The following is an 11,406-nucleotide window of genomic DNA, read 5'->3' on the forward strand; positions in this document are numbered from 1 at the left end:
GTCTTTATCACGGCTGTCATTAATCCGGTCGAACCCCACTGTTAGAGATAGCAGGTTAAATTTGATGAGTTCATAGGTTTGTCCACGTGAAATTGTTGATTGTTCACACGCTGTAGTCCCTTTTCACCCGAATCGGCTATTTCAGTCGATTCGCTTGAGCTTTCACACATATAGCATGTCTTCCGGAAAACCTGTCGATGTATAGATGGTTTTACGGATTCTAAGGTTTTAGTTTGTTATTATCATCATAACTGCCATCGATCTGGTCGATCCTCACTGTTGATGGTAACATATTAGATTAAGAGCGTTTGTAGGACCATTTGTATTAGACAGTCGATTGGTCGCATGTTATATCATTTCTCGTTAGATTCATCGGCTCAATGATTCACACTGATAATATCCACCTAGCTGATGATTTCATTTATATCTGCGGGCATTGCACTTGTTAACATAAAATCATTCACGATACATAAGCTTTACTATTCGTAACCATCGATTTCTTCGCGTGTCGGCTATTTAATCGATTTTTCCGTCTGGCTGCTCCTGAAGCGGCACACTTTAAACTGTCTAGAAAAAGACCGGCATGTTCCACCTTAAATTACTGATAAACTTTTTTTTCTTATCAATTATAAGTCAAATTAACTGACACACCTTAAGAGTAATTCGTAGAATCGATTACCCTGCGTTGAAGCGGATACTTTCGACTTGGTCTGTGTCGACATTTTCGTGCCGACACCACCACCTCCTCATCTGTCATCGTCGATCCAGTCCATGCACCGGGTGCAGGGCCGGAACCAGGGCGGCGAAACAACGACGCACCGGGCCGTCTCGTCTAAGCGATTTGGTTTCTCGTGGACCACGACTCACGCTGGCCCCGTAGACCACTCGTGCGCCAATTCCTCTTCCCCCTCCCCCCCCTCCTGCTCCCCGACAAGGCAGCAACAACCTGATTACCTGACTCATGGCGGGACGGATGACATCCCCAAAACCCTAACCCCGCGCCACTCGCCGTCACTGCCGCACCCGCGTGGGTCGGCCCAGCGGCCTCAACCGGAGCCGAAGCGCCATTGATGAGCCTCGAGCCTGCCGTCACCGCAGCCAGCGATGCACAAGCTCCTCCCACGCGCCGCCTCCTTCCTCGACGCCGCGGCCCCCCTGCTGCTCTCCTCCCCACGCATGCCCACGCTGCGCCTGGCTGGTAGCCCGTTCGTACCCACGTGCCCTGGCGCAAACCCTGGCCAAATCCGCGCGCCGCCGTGGCTGCGCTGTGACCCTGGGAGGAGGCGGGGACTCTGCTCCGCCGAGGCGGCCAGGCGCGGGGGCGATACGGAGGAAAGGGAGAAGGGTGGCGGGGGTCGCGGTGCGCCGGAGAGGAAGCAGAGAGGTCGGAGTGATGCGCTGATGGGAAGTGGGGAACTGCTTGCCATTCCCGGAGTCGGGCCGCGGAACCAGAGGAAGCTCGTGGACAAGGGATTCGATGACGTGGCGCAGCTCAAGCAGCTCTACAGGGATAAGGTGTGCGTTGAGCTATTCCTGTGTTTTGTTTCATGGAATACGGATTATGTTAATTTACTATCGGGCCCTGTTTGGATCCATGGAATTGAATTCATTTTAACAATCATAATTTAAACACAAATTAATTAAGCTAATATGGCTGCATATGAATTATATTTGTATATTATTGTTGGCTATATGAGAGAGATACTTATGTGGTGTATTTCTACCATAGGGGAGTGAGTTGAAGAGCGTGTTACAAGTTACAAAGTAGAAACATAGGATGATAATGTATAGAATCAATTTCCATCTCCCATCCTATGAATTTGAGATAGTCTTATATGTGAACTTTGGAAAGTGGTGGAATGTCAAATTCCAAGCCAAATAGCCTAATTTATTAAGTAAATTTGAATTCCTCCAAATGAAAGGATCCAAACGGCCCCTCACTTTTTTTTAAAGGACTCAAAGGGGTCGTGAGTTCTTATACTCTTATATGGTTTGCAGGAGTTTACATCACGCCCTGATTATATCTCTCAATTTACTCTTAGCTTCAAAGCCAACCTTCAACACCGTGAGCAATCACGGGATAAACTGATTTTATGTGGTTCACACTATATTTTGCGAGGCCGTCCCCATCTATGTTGCACCGATACGGGATACTGATACGCCGATACCGATACGGCGATACGGTGATACGGCATTTTCCAAAAACAAGGATACGCCGATACGGCAAGTATAAATATACCAAAAAATTTCAGAATACAACTCAAAACAATTTTCACTCTAGCAGAACAATCAACATTAAAAATTTGCACTCTATTACTGCATTTCCTCCATCAGGGCCATTGCTCTCGATCTTATTAACATGCCTCCAGAGAGGATATTTAGGACCACAGATCTCATTCACTTCAGGAACACTATCACATCACTTGCTACATTGACACTACTAGGTTCAGAGACATGCAACGGAGAACTTCCACTACCACTTGCCATCCCTAAACAACAACAATAAAAGAAATCTAGAGTTTGAAAGTTGGAATGCAGATCATCAACAACTGACCGGGGGAGATGTAGAAGTTGTATGAATCGCTGACCTGAGGCTGCAACCTGCGGCCTGCGGGCGGCGGCGGCGGCAGGAGCGGGCGATGGTGGCCACCTGCCTGTCTCTCCTCGCTGGATGGTTGTCTTGTTGAATGTGTGACTATAGGGTTTGAGGGTTGTGTAAGTGGACCACCAAACTGGGCTGCTGAGATGATGGACTTGAATTTGAGGGGTTATGGGCTGCGAACTATCGGACAAGTATCTGTCATGTTTTTTTTTAACTATATTGTCATGGTTTAAATGCTGTTGTTTTTTCTTCCAACCAGTTGTTCCCATGTTTAGTATATGAGATAAACTAGAATATTGTAATTTCTTGTGTTCTTATTTTTTCTGTCAAAAGCATTACAGATTGATATGTTAGAATTGTACTTTCTCATTGGTGCAACTTTCTAAATCTCACTAATTCTAATGGTGAAATTCGTATGAGAAACAGCAAGAACAAATTACTTTTGTGGTTCACTTTGTTGTCTATCTTTTGCTCTTGGTTTATTTTGCCAAACCTGCTGTGCGACTATTCTGGATCCTATTTACTGAATGTCTGAATGATGTTCATTTAATATAAGGTCAATGTAATTCGTGCTAAGTGCTAAGATTTTGTGAGTATTTTGCAGTTCTTTGGCAAGTCTAATGAGAAGATGGTTGAATTCTTGCAAAATTCAGTTGGCATCATTCACAAGAGCCATGCTGAGAGTATAACTTTGTTCATTAAAGAGAGTGTTGATGAAGAGCTGAAAGGCACCGATACATCTAAGCTTCCTAAAAATAGGAGGCTGACCTTTTGTGTAGAAGGGAATATCAGTGTTGGGAAAACTACCTTCCTTCAAAGAATAGCCAATGAAACTATTGAACTACGTGACCTTGTAGAAATTGTACCTGAACCTATTGCTAAGTGGCAGGATGTGGGCCCTGAACACTTCAATATACTTGATGCTTTCTATGCGGAGCCACAGAGGTATGCATATACCTTCCAGAATTATGTATTTGTGACAAGGGTCATGCAAGAGAAGGAATCTTCGTGTGGAATAAAACCTCTTCGGCTGATGGAAAGAAGCGTTTTCAGTGATCGAATGGTAGGTTTACCTTTGTTGTAAAAACTACCTTGATGATGGATTAAATGCTTTGATGTAATTTGAATTTCACCTTTTGGTCTATTTGTTTTGTCAATTTCTGTTCCTTTTTTAAAGAATGGTTTCTGTTGATATTTTCAGGTTTTTGTTCGTGCTGTGCATGAAGCAAACTGGATGAATGAGATGGAGATCAGCATTTATGACTCTTGGTTTGACCCAGTTGTATCATCACTCCCAGGTCTTATCCCTGATGGTTTTATTTATCTGAGAGCTAGCCCTGATACTTGCCACAAAAGAATGATGGTGCGAAAAAGATCAGAGGAGGGTGGTGTTACTCTAGATTACCTTCGAGGTTTGCATGAGAAACATGAGAGCTGGTTACTTCCATCCAAGGGAGGAGGTTCTGGTGTGTTGTCCGTCAGTCAGCTTCCAGTTCATATGGAAGGCTCCCTGCCTGCGGATATACGAGATAGGGTATTCTACTTGGAAGGAGATCACATGCATTCAAGTATCCAGAAGGTAACATTCTCCAATCTTTTTCATGTTTTTATAATGATCTAGTAAGGAATTATTTGGTCACATGGGTGAGGCACTGAGGCACTTTCTTGACAGGTTCCTGCTCTTATCCTGGACTGCGAACATGACATTGACTTTAACAAGGACATTGAAGCCAAACGGCAGTAAGTTCTATACTTCATAAGTGCTAATATTCTATTCATTTTCCATTAGTGTTAATCAATTGTTGTAGCTGGAAGTTGACTATGGCATCCACAGTGTCCTTCAAAAGCTAAGGTAAAGCAATAAATGCAGCACTGTTCCTAGGCAATAAGCATTGTAGAACTGCACCGTAAGGGGAAAAAGCTTATAGCTCGAGCATAAGGAATACAAAATAATTTCTTTCTTCTCTCACTCTCGCCCTGAAGGGCGGGCCTAGTGCAAGCGGTAGAGTCTTACCGCCTGTGACTGGAAGGTCCCGGGTTCGAGTCGCAGTCTCCTCGCATTGCACAGGCGAGGGTAAGGCTTGCCACTGACACCCTTTCCCAGACCCCGCACAAAGCGGGAGCTCTCTGCACTGGGTACGCCCTTTTTTTCTCACTCTCGCCCTATCTCTAGTACGGGCAGTTGGTTCTGGCGGCTTGGCGCCACCACCAGGAGCTCACTAGATCGGATCCCATGCGCCACTGCAAGCTCTAGGGAGGGCTCTGGACGAGAACTCGATTTGGTCAGATGGGACAGAGGAGCTGTGGAAAGGTTTGCCAACAGCAGATCGGGGAGGACGTCCTCTGCCAGATGCGTGATCACCACAAGCTCCTCATGCTTCCGAACTTGGCTTCCGACCTTCAGGCAATCTGGCTCCACGAGGCCTGGGCACAGACATGATAAGCAGAGCAGGAACTAGGGCGAGGCTGTGAAGATCAATGGCTCTGACTCGATAGCCAATGGCTCCGATTCCAGCTAAGAATAGCCGTGTGCACACTGCACTGCTGTGGAGAGAGGATTGGGAACGAGCCATGGAGGGAAACGAGCTTGGCCAACAGACGGAAGGGATGGAAGGGATGACGGGGTGCAGATGGGGTTGATTGGAGAATTGTGGGATTTTTAGTTATAGCATGGGACCCGCTTAAGACCCAGTTGAACCATATACATTATGTCAGATGCAATAACTATTGCCTATTTATCTGGGCTCCCACCATAAACTGCAGTCGGGCTATAGACATTGACCTTGCCCTAAGGCATTTGAATTGGCAACTTTTAAACTTTGTCCTTTTGTAGCTAGTGGTTTACTAAGCAATTGTAAAATAATGAACTCTGTGTAAATACATGGTATAAAATTGAAAGTATTGTATTTTGAATTGAACTATCTGGTACAAATAGTGTGGACTAGCTGTGATTTGCTAGCACAGTGGTTTAACAGTGGGTTCAATGTGTAAATTATAAGCTCATCGTTTTTTTGGATATCTTTGGGGTTAGGTTTGGCTTTAATGTTTCCACGAGAAAATTTTTGTAATACATTCAACAAGTTTTTATGTGAAGGGCAGGCCTGGTGCAAGCGGTAGTGTCTTACCGCCTGTGACCGGAAGGTCCCGGGTTCGAGTCGCGGTCTCCTCGCATTGCACAGGCGAGGGTAAGGCTTGCCACTAACACCCTTCCCTAGACCCCGCACAGAGCGGGAGCTCTCTGCACTGGGTACGCCCTTTTTATTCAACAAGTTTTTATGTGACGTTATAAATGTAGTTTATTTTGTGGCTCCTGTTCCTTGACCATCTTACGTGGCCTAATTTGCAACTTGCAAGTTCTAGCTTCTTGGCATCCTGACTGCAAAAGTTTTACTAACAACTAATTGATTGAAGGCTAGGCGTGCCTGTGTGGTTTCTTTTCTTGACCATGAATAAATGAACATATACTGATTCTGACTCACTTCATAAACAATCTGGAAGTCTTTGAAATGCTGTTGTACATATAGTTGCTCCATTTATTAATTTGAGCTGTTTTTCAAGACCAAGTCATGCGTGCAATGAATCCGTGTTGGTGTGTGATTTCTCTTGCAGTTATTATTGTGATGACAAACTTTTCTTTGGCTTGATTTTTTTTCCATATCAAAACTTGATGCATCTTTATCTGAACACTATGTGCTTTTAAAGTCCTACACTCAAGTAATTTTTTTATATTTTCCTTGAAGATATGCTCGGCAAGTTGCGGAGTTCTTTGAATTTGTGAAGAAAAAGAAGGAATTTCGTACAGCAGAGATGACTGATGGCGATAACAAGAGTATGAACAAACAGATTGTGCTGCCGCGCAGAGGTGGTTTGTGGGTGCCTGGAAGCAGCCCATTACCAGAATCAGGTCTAAAGTCGTTTGATTTCAGGAGAACAATGTCTTCCTTCCTCTCAACTTAAGGGGGGCTATGCGCTATCAATTTCTGCCCACAGCCTGAATTGGTGCGGTTTAGCAATGTATGTCGATTGCAAAATATATAGACCTCTAACTGTCGACCCTGTAAATGTGTAAAGATTATATAGAAATTTAGGCTTTTAGATAGTGTTGGCGTACAATGTATTATACTAGTGGTATCCAACTCTGTTGCCTGTAATTGTTGATCGAGCTGCTTTCTGTTTGCCTGTAAATGTTTATCGAGCTGCTTTAGGGACAGTACTTGGTAAATTTGGGGTGGCATCAGAGGCGCAGAACTTTTTTGTTTTACCGTGGTCTTTTGTAACAACCCAGGGTTTCCAATAACCTAAAAATCTGAACTTAAAAATTTTTCTAACAAAACTCATACATGGTTTGTATATTAGGAAACCACCCTGCTACACAAGTATATTCCAAGCTAGCATGTTTGAGCATTTGCATATTAAACAACTTGTGAGTTGCTTCTTCGTGATTTTATGTGACGAAATAAAATCAAGAACAGCTTTTAAATAACTTCTTGTGTGTTGTCAACCCTTGCCTTGGACCCTAACACCCAGTTGACCCCTAGTGTACCCCATACGGGCGTGTACATGCTTGGCAACATATGTACACACACATAGGAGCCCTAGATGTAGTGTGAAAATAGAAAAGGAATCGGAAAATGGGAGGGAATATACACACACATAGGAGCCCTAGATGTAGTGTGAAAATAGAAAAGGAATCGGAAAAGGGGAGGGAAATAGAGAGAGCAAAGCGGCCTAGCTGCAGCAGGCAGATCAGTCCGTCGGCCCACATTGCCCACGCAGCCCAGCACCCACGCCCGCTCCCGTGCGCACCGCCAGCCTGCCCACGCCCGCGCTTGTGCTCGCACAGATGCGCGACCCAGCAACGGCCCGCACCCACGCCCGCGTTGCCCCTTGCCTGAGCCGTTGACCGGTGGATCCCGCCTGTCATCCCCTTCCAGCCCTCCCTTCTCTGCTTTTCGCCACGCTCAAAACTAGCGTGAAGCCGAGAACGGCAAAGGCCATCACGGTCGTTCCTGTCCACTACCGCCTCACGCACGCCCTGGATGGCCGCCACGTCGGCGATCCGCGCCACCACCTGCCCCAGCGGGCTCCCGCCTGCCCGCTAATGCGAGTGCCATGGCCCGCGCCCTGCCGCGCCCCTCTGCCACCACCGTACCCGCCTTGACCGGCGATGTTCGAAAACGGGAGCGCCAAGGCAGCCATACTTGCCCCCGCTCTCTAAAACCTTAAGCCAGAGCCCTTGATCGCCCTCCACGTACACCCTTCCCCTCCATTCGCCGTCCACCTGGCGCCATGGCCACGAGCTCCCTATAAAAGGGCACACCGATGCCCTAAGCGCCCTTCCATCGCCCCACCGCCACTGGTGGCTTCTCCAACCACTCACCAAGACCAAGAGAAGGGAAGGAGAAGGGAAGAGGGAAGAGGGAAGAGGGAAGAGGGAAGAGGGAAGAGGGAAGAAGGAGGACGACCGCGCCGCTGCCGCTGAGGAGCCGCCGCTGGAAAAGAAGACGGCGCCCTGATCATCTTCCTCGTCATAGCGGCTCGGCACGGCACTACACCGCCTCGTTACAGCCTCGACTCACCATCGCCCCGCAAGCCTACCACCCCAAGCCCCACGGTGAGCCACTGCTTTCTCTGCTCGTCGTGTATCTCACCGCTGTGGTCACGCCATGCCGCGCCGTCGTGTTCTCCCCCTTGGGAGGGCCAAAGGCCGACCTTTCTTGCCATTGTGATTATTTTCACACATGCACACGAGCCAAGGCCCGGCCTTGCCGAGCCACTAGCGCTCGGGAACGTCGGTGCCAACACAGCGCAACCGCCGCGGTCGCCATGGCCGGCATCCACCGTGTCGCCGCCCTGTTTCGGCCACCTCGCATCGGTAGAGTCAAGAGAAGTGTCTCGGCAAGCTTTGCCTCACTGAGGGACGTGTCGGGCGCTAGAAAGGAGGAGAGTAGGAGCACCGAGGGCTGCTGGTCATGTCCGCCTCGCTGGACCGCCGTGCGCCCATGCTGCCACCGTGCAAGACACGTTCTGGCCATGCTAGGTCGGTAGCGGTTCCTGAACCACCGTGGATGGATTCGCCTTGGCATGTAGCTCCCAAAGTGCCCACCCTTTTGGCCATAAAATGCCTGGATGCCGTAGCTATGCTCGCCTCGCCGGTGCGGCTGCATGTCGGAGCACCACCGAGCCGTGGATGATCCCAATGATCCTGACCACCTCACGTCGTGAGGTGGAGCCGGTGATGTTCGCTGTGACCTTGCGCACCCCACCGTCTAGCCGGTTGTAGGAAAAGCCCCTGTCTTGCCCTTGCCATCGAAGCCGCGCGCTCGTCGGAGCTCTACCACGCACCTCGTCGTAGTGTGGACTCCGCCGTGCCTTTAGGTCACTGTCGGTGAGTCGTCTAGCCTCTCCATGGTCCCAATCAAAGGAAAAGGGCCACCTTTAGCTCCAATCATGGCCATAGCCGCCTTGCCACAACTCGCCGCCGAGCCACTACCGCCGTGGCCAACCTCACCGGAGCCCTTGGAGCTTCGCCTAGTACCCCAGCCGTGCTCGCTGGAGCACCCAAAAGCCATAGAAGCCTCGCTTGCTATCGACCCGCGCCACCGTCGTCTGTCGTGACGCCTACGCCGGGTGCCCGAGCCTCCAAGTCATCGTCGTTGGCCCACCGTGGAGTTCCTCGTGACCTCACGATGTCGTAGACCCGATGCACCTTAGACCAAAGAGAGAAAGAGGGAGTGGACGTGGTCCACTGCGGACTGTGCTATCCACCATGGACTAGCCCCGTGGACCTGAGCCTAGAAGCGGCCCGCTTGCGCCATGTGGCCGCCTGCCTATGCGACACGTGTCTGGTCCCAGCTTGGCCCAGACGGCCCAATATGGCCCGCCAAGCCTAGCCCAAGCCTGGTCAATCGTTGACCGTGACCCGGTCCCACCTGTTAGTGACCACAACCATCTCGCCCAATCCGGATGCGCCACGTGTCAGCCTCTGGATTTTCCTATTCTTTTTCTTTTTTAGAAAATGATTTAAACTTAGAAAATTCATACGACCTCAGAAAAATATGAAACCAGCACCCAAATTTTTCTAAAAATGAGCTCTATGTCATAGGCTTGTGTTTGAGTGCATTTGGATCTTTTGAATTATTGTTGCTTCTTTGTGATCATCTATAGGAGTCACTTATCGTGGCTATATGTCTTGTTTGACAGACCCGGAGGAGCCACAAACTAAGGAGCATGACCCCAACTACACTGAGGAGCTTGGAGATGACCTACTAGGTGCAACATCCCACCTAACCTCGTAGAATCCTATTAGACATGATATAATGTAGATGCGAGTGCTTTACTTTTATGCAAATGATCTGTGATAGGTTGCATGGTAGAATTGCTTGTGAGCCATTACCTTGTCGTAACCTATACCCCTACACACCCGCTGTTAGGTTAGACGCTCACTTACTGACTTGGTACTACTTCTACTATGCATTATATCTGTGATGTGATGCTTGGTGGAGGATTGTATGTGAGTGGTTAAGGCACTGGGTGCCAGTAATGTGGTAACAACCGGTGTGGGGGTATGACCCCGGATACCCACAACAGACTACATGGGTTACGCCGCCAGGGGTGGTCCAGCCCACAAGACGAAGACTTACGGTGCACGGTACTGCTTGGCGTGTACCGCAAGACATCAAGGGTGATATCCTAAAGATGCTACGAGATCTGTTAGGATATGCTCGATCTCATGATTCCTGTAACCTATTATTACTTACCGGTTATCTCCTAGATCTGACCGACTTGTAACCCTACCCTTGGCTATATATGGCGGGTAGGGGACCCCATCAAAATGCATGTAATATCATACGACAGCCAATACAAACCAACAGACCATAGGAGTAGGGTATTACATCATGCAGACTGCCCGAACCTGTCTAACTCTGGTATCTCTATTGCCTTCTTGTTCTTGATTACGCGCACCTCTGCCGATCAATCTACCTTCATGGGATACCCCTCGAAGGACTATCAACAATATTCTATCGACAGTTGGTGCGCCAGGTAGGGGTGTGCGTGATGTTTCTATTATGAACAAGATGGTACACTTTTTAGGCTCTTTGTTCTCTCTAAAGCCCGACCAGATCTTTACGGTCGGATCGATCTCCTAGGTCATCAATGCTGACGGAGACGGAGACATCATCGAGTCGGTGCAGATTGATTCTACGCCAACCACACCAACACCTACAACGGCAGATCCAATCTTGGAACCGCCTCCAAGGTCATCTTCACCAACAACTCGCCGCCTACTGCCCCGCTACTCGAGGAAGCAGGTCGGCAATGATGATCTGATCGCATCCATCGATCAGGTCGGCCAGAAGCTCGCTGACTGCCTCTCCCTCATGTAATTGGCTCTGACCACTCTGGTTCATCGCCGACCACCTTCCGGTTCTGACCTATCGGAAGCTGATCGACAAACTCTAGGGGGTACGACCACCATCCATCAGGATGCCCTAAGGGACAATTTCATCGACCAGATTGGAGACATCTATCCTCTCATTGATCCGATCACCGACCAGCTCTCGCCAACTCTCAATATGCTGTAAATCAGCCAACATCCCGAAGAATCCCTCCACACCATCCTGGAGGAAAATCTAGACTCTAAGTCCTAGGGCTCTACGGAGATTGTCGTCGAAACCGCTGTCGTCCAACCTCCTTTTCCACCCTTCTGTGGAGGTGGGATTTTTAATGTTAGCATCGACAGCCCTCCATGGGATGGAGAAACTAATGAGGACCATGCAACTCGTGTCAATAGAAATGCCAAC

At 48.5% G+C, this 11,406-nt stretch overlaps 1 protein-coding gene across 2 annotated transcripts; it reads left to right on the forward strand.

The window, feature by feature from the left end:
- The first annotated feature begins 899 nt into the window (after positions 1-899).
- On the forward strand, positions 900-6,777 carry LOC136450802 (uncharacterized). 2 transcript variants are annotated; one of them, XM_066451419.1, is made up of 6 exons: positions 900-1,515; positions 3,207-3,665; positions 3,804-4,181; positions 4,275-4,342; positions 4,411-4,454; positions 6,343-6,457. In XM_066451419.1, the coding sequence occupies exons 1-5, from the start codon at positions 1,105-1,107 to the stop codon at positions 4,451-4,453; spliced, it is 1,359 nt and encodes a 452-aa protein (XP_066307516.1). In that variant the 5' UTR covers positions 900-1,104; the 3' UTR covers position 4,454; positions 6,343-6,457. The 2 variants fall into 2 exon arrangements, with proteins under 2 accessions (XP_066307516.1, XP_066307515.1); XM_066451418.1 differs by lacking the exon at positions 4,411-4,454 and having other exon boundaries at positions 901-1,515; positions 6,343-6,777.
- The last annotated feature ends 4,629 nt before the right edge of the window (positions 6,778-11,406 follow it).

Source organism: Miscanthus floridulus, chromosome 5 (assembly GCF_019320115.1).
Source record: "Miscanthus floridulus cultivar M001 chromosome 5, ASM1932011v1, whole genome shotgun sequence".
NCBI classification, from domain to species: Eukaryota; Viridiplantae; Streptophyta; class Magnoliopsida; order Poales; family Poaceae; genus Miscanthus; species Miscanthus floridulus.

Coding starts and splice junctions, on each gene's coding strand:
- LOC136450802 (XM_066451418.1), top strand. CDS start 1,105: ATGCACAAGCTCCTCCCACGCGCCGCCTCCTTCCTCGACGCCGCGGCC. Junction 1,516..3,206: donor AGCAGCTCTACAGGGATAAG/GTGTGCGTTGAG, acceptor AGTATTTTGCAG/TTCTTTGGCAAGTCTAATGA. Junction 3,666..3,803: donor GCGTTTTCAGTGATCGAATG/GTAGGTTTACCT, acceptor TGATATTTTCAG/GTTTTTGTTCGTGCTGTGCA.